Raw genomic sequence first — 21,194 nt, 5'->3', positions numbered from 1 at the left:
CTGAGGCTAATACAGACAGCACGATTGCAGCTGCTTAGCACATTGATTCAGTCCCACCAGAGGTTAATTACCTGCAACATCATTGAATATATTACTGTTCAGTTGTAATCTCTAGTTTCTCATTATACTGATAACACCACCTTTTGAAAATAGTTCTTCCTGTACTCACTTAGGGATGCACATTTCCTCCAAGCCCAGCACCTACATTTGAAGCCAGATATTTAGAGCACTCTAACTTTTGAGTTTTGCAGTGGGAATAAAAAGAGCATTTGTTTTCTTCCGGATTCACAGAATGGTTGGGAGCTGAATACTCAGAGCCCCAGTGTGGTCACTGAGCACTTATTAGATCTTTTTAGAAGGTTTGGCCCTTAATATCCAGGCTCCATTAGGTAATTTACCGTTGATTACTGTTACATGTTTCTGTAATGTGACCCCACCTAAACTGCATTGTCATCAGAATTGCATGTTTGAGTACCGGACAGTGGGATGCTCTCAGAATAACCGCCTTTGGTAGCGAGTGCACTGTGGACGTGAGTTTGGGTTCAAGGGTAGGAAACTTAGCAAGTGTTTCTGCCTGATGTGCCAACTGCTGCCACTCAGTCTTCTGTCACTGGTGCTAAAGGCAGTAGGAACAGGAGGAGAGAAAAAAGAACTATAATTTGCAAGTAAAGGGTACTCTTTCTCATTCCTAACAACATCTTCTCAGCAGATTCTCTCTTCTACCCCTTTTACCTGAGGTCTTTTATGTGACAGAAAGTGACATAACTTTCTGAGGTTTTAAGGATTTTAGATCTCAGATTTCAGACAAGAAAAGTAATGAGCTATCTAAAAAGTAAGTGTGTCAGTACATGTCTTGTAGCAAGTCTGTATAGTCCCCGGGTGGAGAGAAATGCACATGATCTCAGAGGAATGTAGTTTTATCTTTTCTGTTTGTGTTTGACAATGATCATGTAGAGGAGTAAAAGGTAAGGATAAATCTGAGTGTATGTTACTTCTAGAAAACTTGTGGAAGTGTAAATACTAATTCAAGATTTCTTTTAAAATCTTACTCATTCTAAGGAAGTTAATTAGTCAGGAGCTAAAAAATACTACGTGACTTTTTCTTCAAGTGCCGTAATTTGCTATCCCACATATAACGCTGCATGAAGAAACATGCCTTGTGTAAAAGAAACATTATCTTCCTGGCTTTCAAATTGTACTTTCTTGCAACTCAACAAATGTGATTAGGAAGCACATTACAGGGTGAAAGTGGAATTTATAATGTCTTTAAATTCAGTAGGATGTTTTGAGTCTTACTGATACCTGAATTTGCATTTTTTAGTATTCATGTGCCTCCTCTGAAGATTGTTACTTGTTGCTTCTAATTTACAGAGTGGACTGACACCACTCCACCTGGCTGCTCAAGAGGATAGGGTCAATGTAGCAGAAGTTCTTGTTAACCAAGGAGCGGCTGTTGATGCGCAGACAAAGGTACGAACACCACTGTCAACGTGTATTGTTTCCTCTCAGGGAGGCGTGACCTTGTAGACTGGACTAGTAATTGATTTCAGGGTGAAACTGAAATAACAGCAGAGAAACATTACTTGTAATAGGCTATTATAGAATATATTCTGAAAACTGAAGGTACCTAAACTTGAATGTTTAGTGTTATGATCAGTCTTTGAGCAGTAAGCTTATTTCTTGCCAAATATTTAGACCAATATAGATTTAGATTGTGTCCTACTATTGTGTTTCACTGAAGGTAAGTGGGATTGATCTGTTTTTTAATGCAAGTAAACTTTCAGAAAAGCTTGAGCTCTTTCTACAGACAGTTATATAATCTTTTACCATATGCATACTCTCATCTGCTTTTGGTATTTTTTACATGTTGCACATACTTTCCATTCAGCTGACAGTAGAAACAAAACACAGAGCTGTTACTTTAAACATCTGTATTTACAGCAAGAGAAATGAAGTAAATGCCATTCCTGGCTATTAAGTGGTTAATACTTTTTCCCATGACTTAAGAGGCTTTATGAAATTAAGTAGTCTCCTTTCCCTGAGCTGATACTAAATAGCCATCCATAGACGTGATTCTGCAAGTAAAGCCATTGTTCGTTTGTAAAGATTACCTCCTACTCCTACAGTTTGACTCAGCCTTCATGATTGGATGCCTGTAAATTTCTAAGCCACTTTGTTTTGCAAAGCATAGCGAGGCAATCTATTTCATCATATGGGTACATTCTAGGGAACTGACTTTTTCTGTTGTTCCAAGTTCAGACTAGACCATTGTTCTCCTGATGGTAAACATTAGCCTGTTAGGTTGTCAGGTTGTCAGTAAATATTGCTCTACTCTACCTTCAAAAATACTATTAGAGGTGAAATATTTAACTCTTGAGGACAAATTTGAAACTTTTTATCACTGCTATCTAATATGAAATACATATATGCGATGGTGGTCCATTTCAAATTTACTTGCCTAAAAATAGTTTTGCCTAAAATAAGTATTTGGACTCCTAAATAAAAGACCTGGCTTTCCAAGGTGCTTGGAGATGGCTTTTGAGATACCAAGCAATGACACCTCCCACTTCACAGTATTGGTTTTAAGAGCAATGTCATGAGTAAATTCCAAAAGCCTGTGTACAAATGGTTTTATGCTCACTAATGGTCTATACAGTGCTCAGAATCTAACGATGATGATCTGAGTGTGGATTACACTTACATTCTTAATGCACTGGCTAGATCTCAGAGTCATTCCTTTAGCTGGGTGAGAAATCAGTTGTGATCAAATACTTGGACTGTAGCTGATCAAATCAGCTTAATGAACCAAGCCTCACAATCTGACCTGCACTCTTTGTGCAGAGTAGCAGCTTTCACAACTCCCTGCTAGGTGTGTGCCACAAGTTAGGTGCTGTGCTTGCATCCCAGAAATGTCCAGATGTGTCAGACTGTCCAGCAGTATTATCATTTTGTCATCACACTAACAGCTTGGAAAGGGATGAGTCCATGATCATCTCTGGCTGCAGCTCAGCTGATTATGATCCGTGGCAGAGGGAAAAGTCATGGTTATGTGATTTTTCTACTGTGTGATTGCAACTGTACCAGCTACTGATTTCAGTGACATTATTCTGACATGAAACTGAAAGAGTTCTGCTGAAATCCCAGGAGCTTCTCCAGCTTTATACTTTTGTAACATATCCTCAGCCTATATTTTACAGATGAATCGATCTGGGTTCTTCTCATCTGCTAAGTCATCCAGCAGCAGATGAGATCTGCCCTAGTTCATTCTTTGCACAATTTCCTTAGATGTATGTGGTTGCCTTTCTGGAGATAGTTCCTACCTGGTATTGTTTTCTGTAGCAAGACATTGCAAAACCTGCTCTTTTAACTTGGTCAGAGCTGAACCTCCTAGCCTGTACAGCTTGTCTGTGAGCGTTTGCCTTTCTCTCAGTCTTCTCTGTCCCACAAATAGTAAGTAGTCTAAGGAGACATTTACATTGACAGGTGCAGGCCGTCACGTGTTCCTTTTGCCTGCTCTCCAATGTCCAAGTAAGATCCAGTTCTGGACTAGTGGCCTTTTAGTCACATTAGCATGGTGGAAATGTCTGAGATACTGTCACAGCTGAGAGGCAGGGCATGTTTGGGTCTCAGGGCCAGCCTGGTGCTGATGCACAGGCTCTGTACTGAACTTTAAGCCTGGCAGGGTGGCAAGGTGGTGGAGCAGGCATGTGACTCTGTAGAGACACATAGAAAAGGGGCTTCAGTTTACCATTCAGAGATCTCCTCTGGGTGGAGCTGAATTTCTTAATTGCATCTCTGAAAATTGAACTAGTCAGTAGGTAAAACAATGTATGGGGAAAAAAATGCAGTCATATTTGACTGTCTGCAGCACAAATCCTGTCATCAGTAATAGGTAATTCGGACTTCCTCATAGTTGTCAGGAGGTGGGTCAGGCAAAGTCACGGTGAATTTAAGAACAACTACTTTGCGGTGTAACAAATCACCTGCCTGGGCAAATGTGCATTATTAATCCTGTAGGCTTCTGTGGTGAAGAGCACCTGCAATGGCTTGTCCTCCTGCCTACCATGCTAATTTGCCCTCTCTGCAGTAGGGGCTGTGTGCTCCTTAAGAAGAAAGTGCCCACATGCCTTGCAGGGTTGTGTTGGAGTGGAGTGATTTTGATGCTTATTCACTGGCTTCTGCAGAGTCCCATCTGCTGGGTTTGTGCAGCAGTGAGCCCTCCGGGCTCCGCACAGTCAGGCCGTCTGCCAGATACCCACTCGCTACCGCCTGTGATATAAGAAAAGTGCCAATGCGGTACCGTGTATTTTAGCATGTAATACTTTCTAGATAAACTGATGATCATCTTGAGTTCCTAAGGGAAGAGCTGACAAGCTCTGAACTTCTACAGTGAAGGAAAAGTGTTATGCTGTAAGAACTACCATACCTTGACCTCGTGTTCTACGCAAATGAAGTTTAGATGATTGGCTTGTAAACTGGCAGCCCTGTAGTTACAAGCTCTCTTGTTTGGATGGATTAACTGTTCTGTGTGAATAAAAGGTCCGTGCATGCTGCCTCTAAAACCAGAGGTGCTGGGAAGCAGGATACAGCAACAGCTGAATTGGCTTCAGAAGCACTGTTGCTATGCTTGCATGTTTGCATGATACCGTCCAGCGGGTCCAGTTCAGATTCATTACTTTGGACACACAGTGGCAGAGTTGTGGCCATCCGTGCCTCAAAAGTCTGAAGCTGCACAGCTTAGAGTGGTATTACATTGGGGATCTCTGCTACCAGCAGTGTCAACACTAACTTTCTGTTTTCTTCTCTCCATTTCACTTCCATACACTTCCGTTACCTCAATTATTGTGGTCTAGATGACTGTTCAGTAGTCTCTTTTTTTTTGTTGTTTTTTCTTTGTTTAGATTCTCTCCTCACCATATTTCTCATTTTCCCAGGTTAAGTAAGCATCGGTTATGTCACTCCAGCACAGTATCTGTCAGTAGAGGGAGAACACTTAATATCTTAGCAGGTCAGGTCATTCAACTTCTTGAGTAGGAACCAGTGAGGTATCATCTTCCACCTCTGGTACATGTTCTTTAGTCATCATTTATATATAACTTACACTCCCTGTGAAAACATCTAGGGTTTGCAATTCTGACACATGGGAGTTCTTTCTCGTGCTCAGATTCTGAGGGTCACTCACATGATTGGGTTTTTTCAGGTGATTAGAGGAGGAGATTGGGCAGTAACACATTTTGTATCTTGAAGCTATAACAGGGAAGAAAAAAATCCAATACCACAGAAAATGTCTTGTGCGGGAGATGAGTCTGTACAATTAAGATCAGTTCTGGCTCTAAAACTTGTGAGCATTTTCAGAATTGCTCTTGGACCTGAACCATTGCAACTGTGCTGCTCTCTTGGGGTGGTTTCCATCCCAAGAATTTTTTTTTTCCTGAACTTCGTTGTAGAAAAAGGCATGAAAGGAACAATAGCTGCTGGTTTTGAAGTCCATTTATTGATGGTGTTATGGGATCCTTCTGGTTCTGCTGCATCAATTAACTAAACAGCTTCTAATCCCAAATCTGCAGGAGTCTGTCTCAGTCAGCATTGAGGGGTAAACAACACTGGTTTAGTGCACCAGAACTAGTGCTCGAGAGGCCACAAGGCTGCTCCTGCCACTTGAAATTTTGTTAGGTGGTTTTAAGCCTAGTCGTGTTAGATTGAGCTCCAATTGACAAGCCACAGAAAACACCTTATCTTATTATGCAAGAAGCAAATAACAGAATGGTGGAAAACCTGCAACACTAAACTGTACCTCAGGTGATGAAGATTCAGAGCTGCTTCAAAACTCTTCACATTTAGAAAGCTTTAAAAACTGAATTTAGTGTTCATAGAAGGCATGTTAGTGTCCTGCGTCAAAAGTGGCAGTTTTTGTCCATTCTGACACTACATTTGTATGTCTGAATATAGGTATGTTAAAGAGTTTTCAATGCAGAAACTCTGTGTTAGGCAATATCATGCTTAACACAAGGAATGCTCATCTTACATGCAATATTGGGAGTTAAAAATCAATCTGAAGCCATGGCTGTGAGGAGATACTCCTCCTCTGGTGGTCATGTGGAGTATGTAAAAGCTATACTGGTACGTGTGATGTTTTTGTTGCAGGGCTTTTGTTCTGGGAGTTGGCATGAGTAAACATTGTTTCATGGCTCAGCAGCTCTCCAGGTGTCATTTTCAACTGTTTATCCCATTGGATGGTGTTATTGTAGGATACAGCATTACCGTGATGGACTGGCAAAGGCAGACTGACAAGAGGAGAATGCTGGTTCAGTCAAGGATGAAGAGCAGGATTTGGAGTTTTGATCTCAGTGCAGATCATTTTAGTCAAACAGTTGCTACACTGCACTTGGTGTTGGGCCTCTGCTGGGGGAACTGATGGTCTCGCAGTCCCTGGTTGGCAACTGTCTGGAACATAAAGCCAGTATTAAACTGTCTTTAGTTCCTAAAACTGTAGTATTGGTAGGAGATAATGGTGACTGAGAGGTCATGATGTTCTTTTGCAGGTTCAGCTGGGCCTTTTATTTGAGATTTATTCAGGGAGATTTATTCAGGTTTGCCTGCCTTGTTCTGACAGGAGCTCTATACCAGCCTGAGTGCTACAATGGTTCATAACAATGCAATTTTTTCCGTTGGAATATCTAATTTTCAGATGCAGAAAGAGATAGGAAGGAGGCAGAGAGGTTGGGAAGTGCTATCGAGTAGAATCGCTTTCATACAGAACAAACACTCAAATACAGATATCTTCAGTGTGTCTTCATGGTACATTATCTCTCTCTCCTTGGCTCTTGGTACATGCTCAGTTATTATCAAGACATTTGGCTGGAAATTTCCAGCCTAGTAATGTGCAATAATGAACCTTTGCAAGGTACTGCGACATGTTAGGCCCTGATTTGGCAAAGCAGTGAGGCGTGTATGTACATAAAGATTTGCCCATTTCATTCGATCAAGGCTGGATGCCTTTGTGATCTAGAGCACTTTCTAGCCTTATCAACAACAATATTGTAGCTTCATTGTCTGACATTTACAGCAAAAAACCAAAAACAGAGCAGCTTGAGAGTCAGAATGACTAGAAAGATGCAGTAATTCAAGCTGTTAAGATTTATGGTTATTGCCAGTGGAGGATATTAAAGTAATTCACTGACATGATATACAAGGCTTGTGATAATTTCCCTCAAAAAAAATGGAAGGGCAAGAGAATAAGGGATGCTTTGTGTTTGTGTGTTCCATTAGAATTGAAAAGCTCAATTTGATTTTTTTTTTTTGGCACTTATTCTTATGGCTTTTGATAAGCCCTTCCCAGGTGCTAACTCCCATATTGCTGCTCATTCTTTAAGACAGCTAGAAGCAGCATGGCAGCTGACTGCCAGAAGGTGATGTGCATTAGAGCTGTATTAAACAGAAGCCCTGATTGTCTTGGAAGTAACTTTTTTAATATTAGGATGCCTACTAAGTGCCTTGGTGCTTTGCCAGTAAATATAACTCTGAACCTAAAGTGCTGTGCAGAAATGTGTATAATTGTAGGGCTGGGTTGGTTTGGTTGTTGGTTTGTTTGTGTGGGTTTGGTTTTTTTTTAATTGTTAATAGCTATCTGAAGCAAAATATTTTACCCTCCTGGGCACATTTCTAGAGAGAATGAAAGTAGCAAGCTCAGGTAGCCATGAGAATTACTAGTTTTATGGTTAATTTGGTTGTGTAATTGCAGAATCTGTCAGTTTAAGTGTTTCAGAAAAGTTAACAGAATATCTGTTTTCCATGAGGATGTTGGGATATAAATATAAATGTTACACCTTCCTGAGCTAGAAATAGTTGAATGCAGGAATCTGTACTGTAGCTGAGAAGCAAAGGATATCCTTTCTGAGTCTCCGGCATTAAAAGGGCATTTTGCTAATTAGTTTTATTTTGACCAGTGCCTTCACTACAAATGTTGCTGACTATAAACAGGAAAGATGTCCTCTGGTGACTGATGAGGTCTAATATGCCCAGCGAGATGTGACCCGCCATGTCAGATCTCTGTCACTCTGCTCTCAGTGACTGTGTGCTGCATTAGGCACTGCCTCATCAAACACGACGTGACATGAGATGACCACAGGGTATGGCAAACTTAAAAGAAAGCTTCCACGTCCCTCCAGGGAGTTCAGACAGGAAACTGGTATTTTGCCACGAGGCTAGCAGGTGCCTACGTGACTGCTCAGGACACGCGTGATGCCTGCAGCAGAGAAGCTGCCTTTCAGTGCATGTGCCTCCAGCTGCCATACCTGACCAGGCCAGCACTACTGAGAGCTTCAGAGGGAGCCTCCTTCAGCTAAAGCTCTGGGACACCAACAACTGGAGCGGGGAGAATAGTGACCATGTCACCATGGAAATGTCATGATTACTACCATGCATTTGGAGGGGAAAGAGGAAAAGTTTTCACTTAGTGTCTGATTTAAACATCAGGCTGGTCAGGAGTGACAAAGAGCATCAATAATTACTCCTCTAGCCATTTATGAAAGTACCACATGTAAATCTTTGTATATACCATTTGTAGAAGGAAATTGATGTTGTACTGCAGTAAACATCAGGGGTTTGATAGCTCCTTCTTCAATATTCGTTGTTACAGAGTGGAGAGAGGAGTCTTTACAGACCACTTCAAAGGGAAAGTTGGAATCAGTTGGGCTTGGCTCTCTGATACTCTCTAGATTTTAATATTTTAGGGCTATTAGCAGGGGGTTCCCAGCAGGTGGCCCTTGACTTTGGATTTCATCTCCCCAGTTGGTTTTATGTCTGATTTTTTTTTTTTTTTTTTTTTTGACCTTGCAGGTCATGTTAAGAGGCCTGTATTTTGAAGGGTGAGAAGGGAATTAAGTTCTTGTATGAGAAAGATTCACAGCAGATTTTTTTTTTAACTGATGTTTTGCTAGTTTGGCCATGTTTTAATCTGAGTTTATCTTTGGACGTGTAGGAGCAGGGGCTGCAGAACCTGCATTTGAGGTACGTGGCTGTGACTATGCTCAGCATTCTGCTGAAGACTCAAGACTCTTGGCCAGCTTAGGGAGCACAGTGAGACTCAGACCCCAGGCACTGCTAGGAAGCTATTAGGTCAACCCTAAACTAATAGTAACTGTAAGATGAGGTCCCAGCATTCAGTTCATGATTACATTTTAGCTAGTACTTGGGCTTTTACCACCACGTGCAAGTATCCTGCAGGAAAAGTTCCTTGCAGTCATTTGCATCTGATCCAATGTTCATGTAAGTCAATGGAAAGTTTCATTCTGCTGATGCCAATGGAATTTGGATCCAGTGCTGTTTCTTGCAATGATTAACTCATCCTGGTTGTCAAAGTTAGTAGTTTCTTTAGATGGCAAAGAGTATATAATTAACTGAAGAAAAAATACACACCTTAATTTAAAGCAACTGGTACAGCTACCATCTCCTAGCATGTGTTAATACAACTGAAATCAGGTAACGTCGTGTGAAGTAGTATCAGAGGCAAAGTGACATGAAGAAAATGGTCTGTCTAAACCAATGAATACTTGAAACTTCCCTCTAGTGGAAATAGTTCACATTTGAGGTTTTCCCTTTCTTTCTTCTGAGCAGCTTTGACCTCATGGTTTGAATATGTGGTGTAGTGCTGGCTCCTGAACCCCAGGCTGACCTTCAACTTGCCTCCTCAGTGCTTTTGACCACGTTGTCTAACCTGGCTAGACCTCACTAACATGGATGTACAAATGAAGGATGACAGGCTGCAACTTTTAACTCCCTGTGTGCCTCTACTTCTTGGGCACCAGGCTTTTCTTCTCAGAGCAGGAAAGCAAACACACTTTTCCAGCAAATGCTCCTGATGAGAGCAGCAGGAGCCTGATCAATACAAGACCAGCCCATCTTTCAGTGTTTCTATCCACAAGGTTGGCTTTTGGATCCAGTTTCAGATTGTTCAGTCCCAAGTAGTGTATTTTTCTTCTGACCTTGTGGCTGCTTTGGGCTTTACCAGCAGCCAAGACGTGCATCATGGTCATGTTTCCCCATATGTATTATAACTGACCTTTCTGCCACTGAAATTAATGATCTCGGGCAACCTCACCTCTTACCCTTTTTCTGAAAGCAGGATTCTTGTAGATTAACAGCAACGCACATTTGCAGTGTATTTTACAACGTGTTTAGTGTATTTGTGTTCCTCATAACAAATACGATTTTTACAGCCTAGCAATTGATTTTTCCATAAAAACTGGTAATGGCGCATGGAGCCAATACCGCATTGGAAGTCCCACAGAGTGGCAAAAGAACATATTACACTGGCAGTGTAGTTTCATCCTGCTTGCAAAATAATGAAGCCCCATGTGAACACTGGCTAAGATGACCCTTTTGGCATCTCGGAGCCCATCAAGTGGGCCCGTGAAACCTGACCGTTAAAGGGGAAGGGAATCCCAGTGACTCACCTCAAAGAGAGGGGGGAGCCCATTAATCCATCTCTCTGACCTAAGTAAAGCATTTGCTGGAAAGCCATCAAGCTATTAGTGTGAGTCGGGGGGAAGGTTTGGGGAAAAGTGGCCTTTCTCAATGCCATGGAGAAAAATAGCAAGTGTCCTGTTTAAAGGTAGCCACCTCCTGAATGTACTCTGTGCAACTCTAGATTGATTATGTTTGTTAAGGAAGAAGAGATAGTGTTGTCTTGCAGGGAAGATAAGGCAGGAAAAGATAATTACTTCAATAAAGATAATCTAATCATTTCTAATGCATTAAGCATCTCAGTAAGTCCTTTTTCAAAACTGCTAACAGTGTTCTCATGGACCGAGAGATTAGCAAAAGAGCAGCAAAAGCAAGCATTGGTCCTTTTTGTTTTGTTGCATTGTATGTTAAATGTTAACTGTTGATTAAAGTGTTTATTACAATTAACAGGTTTTAACATGCTGTTTGACTTATTTTAAATATGTGGGTGTTAATGTGAGCGAGTTCAGAGTCAGCCTAGTGACTCCTGCTTTGCTACCAGGAGTAGTTTTTAAAAAACAGGAGTAGATTTTTAAAATCTCGTGAGGTTTTTAAGTGATATTCTTCTTGTACTGTTTTTAGAAAAAATTTCAACATGTGTGCACTTTACTATAAAAAGCTATTTAGTTTGTGTTTACAGCATTTGGTGGGGGAGTCCCAATGTTGACAAACATTTTTCATCTGTCCACTAGTAATGAAAAATAAATAATACAGACAAAAAGGATACATTCAATTTTGTCATCTTTGCAGTTGCCAAGAAAAAACAATTTCTTCCAGTTTGCATAACACAGGGCCAGATACATGAAAAATGAGACCTTTCTGTCTTAGAGCCTCAGTTCACCAGCTGGTGTTCCAGTTTCCATAGGACTATATTGTTCTGGCAGAACTGGCAAATCAGTTGCAGTTGCATTGTTTTAGATTTACCTTCTGGGTGTTTGTCAGAATGGATGGGCTGCAAATTGCACCATCGCTAAGGCAGCCCTCAACATGCCTGATTTTTAGAAAGTTGTTATTATTTACTTATTTACGTATTTGTTTATTATCACACTGTAGGAGCACCAAGCATGCAAATCTCACTGTGCAAGACATTGTACACACATTTATTTAGAATGATGGGCTCTGCCCCAGAGACCTGATAGCCTGACCATTGGAGAGGAAGGCAAATCTTTAATCAACATTGCATGTGTTGAAGATTACAGAAATACAAGGCATTCAGAGAGGGTCACAAAGAATGGAACTTGAATCGACATTCATGAGAAGAGTGGTTTTTTCCCAAGGTTGGAGGATTTTTCACATAGACCAAAGAAATAAAGCTTAACAGGATTTTTGCTGTTTCACATCTGTGAGGTTTTTTTTTTGTCAGGGGACGTGTGGGATATTCACATTTACTAATTGCTTATGTTCGCTCTAGATGGGATACACTCCTTTGCATGTTGGCTGCCACTACGGAAACATAAAAATTGTTAACTTCCTTCTGCAACATTCTGCAAAAGTTAATGCCAAAACAAAGGTGAGTGTTCCACGCCTGCCTCTCGTCCGTGGAGGTGGCTTGTGCGCCCTGCCCACTGCAGCCTTTCCCTTTCCCTGTGCCTGCAGAACGGGTACACGCCGCTGCACCAGGCTGCGCAGCAGGGGCACACCCACATCATCAACGTCCTGCTCCAGCACGGCGCTGCGCCCAACGAGCTCACGGTGGTAAGTGCAGAGGGGCCCACCCCGAGGCCACCGCTTTCCCCTCCGGCTCGGTTGTCCCACCCCGCGTAAAGCATTTGAGCAAGGGAAATGTGGGGGAAAAAAAATGTGTGTGGTGGGAGAGGAAAAGAGCAGAGGAAGACTATCCCCATTGTCCCCACACCCTCTATGCCATCATCTCTTCCAAAACTAGAACAGCAAACATCTGAAAATCTTTTCATTTTCATCCCATTTCTGTAAAGAGTTAAAAACTTAGTTACATATCCTACTACCCAAAATACATTTATTTCAATCGCTGACATGCAAACATTTATTTGGCCTTTAGTGTGTGTTCTTCTACGGTTAATTAGCAGTTTCTACACTTTTCCTTGCTAACATTCAACTTTTGTTATAAATGTTTCAATTGCTAGAATGGAAACACTGCTCTCGCCATCGCTAAGCGACTTGGCTACATTTCAGTCGTTGACACATTGAAGGTGGTGACAGAAGAGACCATGACAACAATTGTAAGTACAGCTTAGTTCAGCAGTGAATGGAAGAGTACTTCCTAAGCCAGTGTATTCAGCTTTGTTTAGTTACATGTCTACTGAGATTCCAGTTTAATTTTCACCTATTTCCTTTTAGCGGTATAAAGTGGATATTAAGTGAAATACGAGCAATATATTTTGAGATAGTAGACACTATTAGGATGTATGCAGAAAGAGCATCAGCTGAGCAGAAAATGGACAGTGTAAATCACTGGTCATAGCTGCCATGTTTTTCTGCACATCATCTTGTTTAGGACACAAACCACATGAATACAGGCTGGTTTGTGGTTGAAAAGCCATTCCTAAAGACTTGTGTAATTAGAAGCTGCTTCTGCCTTTTGAGAGGGTTTGCCAAGGGGCTGTTGTATAATACCTTGTATTTGGCCTAAAAGAGCCTATTCCAATCTAAAAAGTGATTGGAATTTACTTAAAAGCACCTCATTGCATAGTTTCTGGCATCTTCTGAAAGATGATGAAAGGCTGTCTTCTGCAAGCAGCCACAGTCAGCTCCTGCAACCCCAGATATCCAGATATCGCTGACGTGGACTTGAACTCCCGCTGTCTGTCTTGCCTCTCAGGAAGGCTTATTGCAGTGTTAGCCAGGAGAGATTAAAGGGACTAGCAGTGGTCAAATATTACCTGCTATCAGAAAAATGGTGATTCATAGAATCCAAAACATTTCTCAGAAAGATCTTCTGTTCACTAATGTTTTGCCAAATTGCTCTATGAAGAAAATGGTTTTGTGAGGTGAGGAGCCTCCATGCACCACCATAGTAGTAAAGCCAAAACTGGTCTTAAGAACATAAATTCAGAGCATTGGCTCCAAATTTGCTTTTTCCTTTCTGCAACTTTTTTTTCTGATTAAAGAGAGAAGTATGTACATGTATGTATTTTTAGGCGTATCAGAGACGGAAAACAGATACTGTGTTTTCCATGTTTTGTCATCACCCATTTGTGTGGTCTCTCAGTGCAAGCAGGCAGTTGCAATATGATGAGCATTTGGAATGACAGGCAGATTTTAGCTCTGCTACTGCATGTGCCTTTTCTTCCTGTGACTTTCCTGGCTATGGTCTGTAATTCAGTAACATAGAAAATCCATCACACAAAAGACAAATTTCAGAACAACAAAATATAAATAAATATGCCAGAAAATAATCCCAATATTTTCTTACAGCTTCCCTCTAGGTTTTCTCAGGACACATTTCTCTCTAGAAAGATTCCAAAATAGTTTTTGACAACCTGAAAAATTTGGTGGAGAAGATTATGTGGGGTAGCATGAACTTGAATGATTGCCTAGTATACAACTAGGTAGCTGCAGGAAAAGTAAATCCACATTTTTATGCTAAGAACTCCCGCTATCACAAGGTCATTCTTAGCTTGAAGAACCAAGAAGCTGGGGGAGTTTGTGCTGCGTAATATGACCGATCATTTATGTTTTGTAGACGAAGAAGAGTAGAGAGATGGTGGGTCAGGCTGTGAATTGTGCTAGAAGAAATGTTAGATGCGGAAAAGGCCTGTACTGCCCAAATACCTACTCTCAAGAGAAGCTCAGAAATAATTTCCATTAAAATCAGAATATGCTGCTTATCAGTCACAAGTGTGTAATTGTCAGACTTTGGAAGTCTAGACATGAAATCTGATTTACAACTGAGGGTCTTAAAAACTCAGTTTGACTGCTGAGATTTTTTGAGGCTTGTGGCTAAACAACTCCCAAAGGGTAAATTTAATGAAACCAGGGATGAACATACCTAATTTTACTATAATTTAAACTCAAATACCAATAAAAAAATCCAGTAGTGCCTGAAAAAAAAGTCTCGTGATTTTGCTAGTTTAACAGCAATGTGTCAAAAAGCTTTGCAAGTAATTCCCACAAAATGAAATAAGTGTGAGGCTTTTTATAAGCTTTGTGATGTTTGAGCATGCAGGACCTCTTCTGCCTATATCAAATGATGGCAGTAGCCCAAGAAACACGAACTGCCAAATGAGTATTCATGAGGCCAGAGAAAAACTGAAATATTTTAAAATAAATGAAAATGGAAAAGCTATTTTGTCCTCCTGAACTTGTTAATGATTTCTTATTTGTATATGAAGGATGAGAAGTAACGGTGGTTAAAAATACTATAAAACCTCATAAAGATGGGAGTGTTGTTTTTGTTTTAGTTTTTTTTTTAAATTCCACTGCACTCCTTGAATGATAACCTCTGCAGGGTCTCCTGCGTGACCTAAAACTTTATCAGTGCTTGTGCTGTACCCCAGCTGGAGAGTAAAATATGTGTGTGTGTTTCATTTGTGGGATACACAGGCATTCTAAGAAGAGATTTCAGGCATTTGTAACTTTTTTTTTTCTGCTTCTAAATTTTTTTTTTCATATTGGTCTTTGAGTCTGAATCAATATAAACATCAGGATGAAAATCAACCAACCACTTCTGAGTGTCTTTCTTGCACAAATTCCTTAAGGCGTATCATTTAGCCTGCATGTGGTTACAATTGTTCTCATTTGTGGGAAAAACACACAATTCATGCCGAGGCACCTCTGAAAAAATTCACATGGATTAAGCCTGTTTCCAAATTGCATCATTTTTCTAATGACAAAGGAGAAATACTTCCCCAGAAAGTTTAGTTTAAATAGAGATGACATATTCTTGCTCAAAATTTAGATGACAATTTAAAGAGATCTTATTAAACTCCTTAACATGACACTCTTTTCAGTGTATTTGTTTCTTCTTTTGATATCATCATCTTCTAGGCTTTCAGCTCATGCTTTTTCTGCTGTGAAAATGTGAATATAGTTTAAAACACAAATACAATATTGCCTATTTGTGTAGTCTTTTTTAATGTATAGTTCAATACATCTATAAAAAGGAAAGTGAATAAGAAGCTAAAAAAGTAAATCTTGTTTTGCTAACTGTAGATAAAAATGTCCTACCTTGCATTTAATTTTTAAAATAACTATAATTTTACAAAAGGTTATGTCTGCACTCTGAAATTATTTTTTTTCTTTGACAGACTGTTACAGAAAAGCACAAAATGAATGTACCCGAAACCATGAATGAAGTTCTTGATATGTCTGATGATGAAGGTATTAAAAAATAATAAAAAAAAAATGCTCGCTTACTTTTCAGTCTTTTGTTGTTATAAGAAATGTTTGTTTAAAAAAACCAACTGAACAGTATTAGTTGGATATGGTCTTTGCACATTCATTATTGTTTTACATTGATTTTTTTGTTGACAAATTGATAGTCTGTGCTTTTATTTAATTATTTTGTTTATTTAAATCATGCAGTTCGTAAAGCCAATGCCCCTGAAATACTCAGTGATGCTGAATATTTGTCAGATGTTGAAGAAGGTATTTGTGCATTTTTGTATTGCAGTGATACTTAACTTAAGACTCTTCCTTTTATTTCATCTGTCTGAAAATTAATCCTTTCAGATAATTTTCTTATTATCCCACTAACAATAATTTCTGCTTTACAATTAAGAATGCTTTCAAAAATTCTTTGAGCTATTGCTGATAATCCTCTAACTTTTACTGAATTTGTAACTCCCAATTTTTTAATCAAATTACCTCCACTTTCCTGGAATAGTCCTTTTGCTGCTGCTTCTATAAAGTGGAGAATTGTTTTACTATTGTAACTGAAGAATGAAATATTGGACAAAAGAGAAAAGAGTCAAATATCAAAACACTTTGGAAGAAACAGCTGATAGTGAAGTGAGCGGCAGAAGGATTGAGTTTGTTGTTGTTGTTTTATTAAATTCTGATATGAATTCAGCTCTGAAATTGTTGGTTTACATTGATAGTGGACCCTTAGCCTGGAAAGAAGTATTTTCAGAGCGTTTTTTTTGTTTGGGTTTGTTTGTTTGTTTGTTTGTTTGTTTGTTTTAAAATAATATTTCAGTCATGACATTCAGTACATACAACAGATTACTTTTGTCCTGAATAAAGAGGGTGCTGCATTGGACTCAACATGTTTATTAGTATTAAGTAAGTACTTTGCAGCTGAGATTTCATCTGTATCGCCCTGCAGAGTGACATGAAATCTGTGAGCAGCAATGAAGCCCTCTGTGTTCAGTGCCTCTAAATACATCTCCTGAGCTATGGGCACTAGCAACCTGCCTGTCCCAGCTCAGTCCTTGGTGCTGGGCAGGTTTGATGTGGCTTCAGTGGTCCCCAAGTATTTAAAACTCCTTTGGCAACTGCTTCCCTCCTTACTACCAACACCCCCTGTTAGGTTAGACCTCACCCAGTTTGGATGTGCAAGAGTCTGTGTGAATTGCACCAGGAACTGCAGGTTTCCAGAGGCCATGACAGGATTTGGTTCCCAGGTGACATTCAGAAACAGGAAGGTCTTGGGTTATTGAAGAGAACGACAGCGTCCTGAAGGCGTTTTTGTGAGTCCCGATTCACTTGCATCAGAGCTGCAGTTTTTTCTGTGTAGGAAAACAAGTGACTGGGTTCAATTTTCTTGTGCTTCTTTAGTTAATCTCTTTCTTCATCCCTAGTGGTATATTCACTTTTAATTCTTATAGCATTTAAGCAGTAAGGAGTAAAAGATACTTAGCTAAGTTTATTGTGTGCAATTCTTGTTTAATTCATGCATTGAGGCTTTTTGGATTGCTTTCAGTTTGTCATTGTGTTCCCATTGCTGCAGTTCCAAATGGATGGTGTTCTTACCATACACCTGTGTTTTCCAAATAACTCACTCAGGCTATTGTACTGCTCAAAATACTGTATTGTTTTAACTGACTGGAACTGATGATGCATAGCAATGTTACTTAATAGAGCGGTAACTATTGCCGTATCTCACTGCACAGCAAGCAGTGAGGAGCAGATGAGAAGCACTCCTACGTGGAATCAGAAGATTAGAACCAAAGATGTAAAATGTGTCTTTTAATGTACGGGATCATTTTTAAGACCAAATCTGTGGAAGGCTTTTATAGTCAGTGACTCTCAGTTTAACAAAAAACAAACCAAACCAATAATTAAGAATGCAAGTAATACAATCAATTCCTTGCATAGAGACTGTATTCTGCACCCACGTTGTTACTAGGGAAGGTAAGAGACTGGTTTATATATAACAGGGTCATTTTCAAACCTAACACTGAAAGGGAGCTCTCAAATCAAATAATAGGCATTTTATTAATCTATGCTGAAGCATTCCGGTGTGCAAAGCATGTGATGAATTACAGGCTTGGAGGTAATAACCACTGGCCTGTCTCTCTCTCCTGACTTTTGTACATCTGTAAAGACAAAATACTGACACCCATCCCCACAACTCCTCAGTGCTGGTAGAGTATTTGTATATAATGCATCCACTTACCTCGGTCGAAATAAATATGTTCAAGATGGTAATGCACTCTGACAAATCTCATAGCTAGGGAGCTGATTTCCAAGTGAGAGAAAGGCACAAATTTACCACCCAAATCCGAGCTCTCCCTCACTTGGCTAACGTTCATGTCATCAGCCAAAACTTTTTGGTGAGAGAAACTTGTTTAATGATTTCTCAATATGCCACAATCCTCAAAGTTTCTCTCATAAGAGAAATTGAAGGCTTGGAAAGTAGAGTCTCAGAGCTGAGACAAATGTCAGGGAACTGTTTCCTTGTGTTTATGTCTTGCTGTGCCCGCTAAATAAGTATTTGCATGGATATTGTGTAATTTCTCTTCCCTGCCAAGGACAGTTTGGTTTGGAGTCAGACCGGTTGAGAGGAGAGATCCTTTCTTCCTTTTCCTAGATGACTCTGGCAAATCTGCCCAAATGAGGTTAAGTGCTGGGAAACTGCTACACTGCAAAAAAGAAATGGTGATTTTTTGAAAGATGTGAACATGATTTTGTGGGACAAAAATTAAGGCTCATCTTTGTATGCAGTAGAAAATTTGCAGAAGAATATAGAGCAATTCCCATGCACACAGAACATGTGCTCTGCTTTTATTTTTAAAGAGATTGCAAATCTTACAAATGTGAAACCTGAGACTGCAAGAACTGGGTCTTTCCTCTTACCATCTCCAGATGTGAGCTCGCACCCCTCGCCCTGTGCAGCTGGGAGCCCCAGCGGTGCGTCCTGTGGCCACGGGGCTGGTGGGGAGCTGGGAATCGGCCATGCTAAGGCACAACCCGAGGGGTCTGTGGGAGGCCTGGAGGGAACCCCCTCCTCTGTAGTTGCATGCTCAGCCTCGGAGCATCCCTCCGGACGGGTGCAAAAGCTTTAATCTGGTGGAGGAAGCTGGAGCCCTGCTGTGACTGCCACAACCCAGCAATGAGCTCTGCCACAACAGCCCTCCCAAAAGCTGCCGCTGCTTTCCCAGAGGCAAAGGGACAGCAACAAATGGAAGCTGATACAAAGAGGGATGAGACTATGTGAGTGGCAAAGGGAAAAAAAAAATCCAAAACAGGTGTTGGGAATTTAGGCAGTCATTGTCAAGAAACACTTACTGTTGAGCTTTTAATTTTTTTGATTTGGTCTTCAGTAGATAACAAACTTTTGAGTGTAAATAAGGACACTGTTCTAAACCCATTTAACGGAGATTCCTCTCTCGGTAGGAGTAAGTATCATGCTAATCAACCCCTGGCAGATTAGACAGATGTCCTAACAGGGCGTGAGTGCACACTGCCTGATCCCTGAGTAGGTGCTGAGGTACAGCAGTTTCAGTGCGTTTAAGACAGGTCAGGGCATCCTCATGCATGAGAGTCTGTTACTGGGCATTTGAGGAGGGGTTGATCTATTATATTTTTATGCTCAGAGTTTCCTGAGTTTTTGTCACCATAAAATTTCAGATTCATAAAAGTTTCTGTGGTTTGGTGTTGGCTTTTCTCCATACTTGTGTGAAACCAAAACTTTGGCTACAACTAGGAAGCATCCTGCTTTTCCCTGTGGCTCTACCTCTTCCGCCATCAGGCAGCTCTGGACAGGCTGTGACGAGGGAGTGGCAGAAGCTTCAGAGATCTTTAGCAAAGCCAATGACAAATGCCTATTCGGATCCCAGGTTATGGTTAAATTTTGTTTGGGACTTTTCCCAAGCCACATGGTGCCTTCCCTCCTGCTGCCAGAGAGCCTCTATTTCTCACTGGCCTCTCAAAAAGGCACCTGCCCTGCACTTTTGCAATTCCCAGCTGTAGGAGACATACTGAGGGACCAGAAAAATGGGGAAAATGTGGGAAAAAGTCATAAAGGTGATGAGAGGTATGGGAGAGCTTCTTGGGGAGAAAAGCGTCAAGAGGGTAGGATTGTCTATCCCAGAAAAAAGAGCTGAATGAGGTATAGACTGGAACGTATAAACTAGTTGGTGGCAAAGGGAGCAGTAATGCTTGCTGCCTCTCCAGAAGTGCAAGAATAGGGGCATCAGTGAAACCAGCAAGAGGCAGATGCAGGTTAAAAAGGCTGCTCTTCCTGCAACAGGTAGTTGAATTGTGTGAGTCCTTGCACACATCCTTGGTGTGGGGAATGCAAAAAGTTTACACGAGTTTTAAGTGGAACTGGAAGAATTTTAAAAAAAAAAAAAAACAAAAACCCAACCTGTTCATGACTATACAAACCTCTTGCAGGTTTAGAAAATACATGCTTAAATCACTGCCACCTAGAAAAACTGGTGGGCTTTTGCTTTGACCTACTGCTGCCATTGTTTCCTGGATTTTGAATGGTTTCCTATACTTGTGATATCTATGTTTGTCCACTGTTAACAGGGACATCGTGTTTCTTCAACACATAACATATTATGATGGCAACTGCAGCAAAGCAATGCAGCACTCTGGTGTATTTTCATTGGTGCCTCACTTTTGGGGGCATTTCTCAACAGTTTGTGTTCAGGGACTGATTTTGTCTTCAGTTTTGCATGAGACCTCTCTCTGCAGGAACACAGTGTGCTGTGAGCAAACACGGCGCTCGTTACCTGAAACGCCAAGGCTTAGGCTGTGGCACCTAATTAAACAGAGTGGGATAGCTGAAACGTGCACTACCCATTTTGCTCCAGCCTCCCACGATCACAAAACAATGTCTGGAATTCTTTGAAATTACCACTCCTAGATGCAGCTTTTCCTTTGATGAGAGCATTTCATCAGAGTAATCCTGCTCTGGCTGGATTAGCTGCAGGATAACATCTAATGTATTTTGCAGCTCGACTGGAATGGTTTTTTATCATTCTCCACCTTGCCTTTGACAAATGATGCTCCTAAAGAAAACGCTTCGTCTGTTCCTTGCAGTTGCGCAGCGCTTGTCTTCAAGTGCTGTAAGGGCAGAAGTTTCCAAATTTACTGGCCCAGTTAGTTGCTTAAAGTTGCCCGTGTCTCTCGCCTTCTCTGGGCCACTTCGTCACCTCCCAAGCCGCAGTCCCTTTTTCTCAAAGCTCCTGAATTTCCTCTCTGGCCTCAAGCACCCTACGCCGGAGGGCGGAGAGGGAGTGGGGGCAGCACCCAGAACCCCCCCTCCCCTTCCCCGTTGGCGCCCACGGGGCAGCTGGGGCTCGAGCGGCCGGGGATGG

The 21,194-nt window shown here is 40.9% G+C and overlaps 1 protein-coding gene across 1 annotated transcript in view; it reads left to right on the top strand.

The window, feature by feature from the left end:
- LOC104166114 (ankyrin-3-like) overlaps positions 1-15,822 on the top strand; it is a gene marked incomplete at its 5' end in the record, with an annotated part of 43,771 nt that extends 27,949 nt beyond the window's left edge. The window contains 5 exons of the mRNA XM_009705940.1: positions 1,372-1,470; positions 11,915-12,013; positions 12,100-12,198; positions 12,606-12,701; positions 15,729-15,822. Of these exons, the coding sequence (XP_009704242.1) occupies positions 1,372-1,470; positions 11,915-12,013; positions 12,100-12,198; positions 12,606-12,701; positions 15,729-15,815 (480 nt within the window). The remainder of the gene's footprint in view (positions 1-1,371; positions 1,471-11,914; positions 12,014-12,099; positions 12,199-12,605; positions 12,702-15,728) is intronic.
- Between the last annotated feature and the right edge of the window lie 5,372 nt (positions 15,823-21,194).

Source organism: Cariama cristata, unplaced genomic scaffold (genome assembly GCF_000690535.1).
Source record: "Cariama cristata isolate BGI_N322 unplaced genomic scaffold, ASM69053v1 scaffold42268, whole genome shotgun sequence".
NCBI classification, from domain to species: Eukaryota; Metazoa; Chordata; class Aves; order Cariamiformes; family Cariamidae; genus Cariama; species Cariama cristata.
This window is presented reverse-complemented; position numbering and strand designations above follow the sequence as displayed.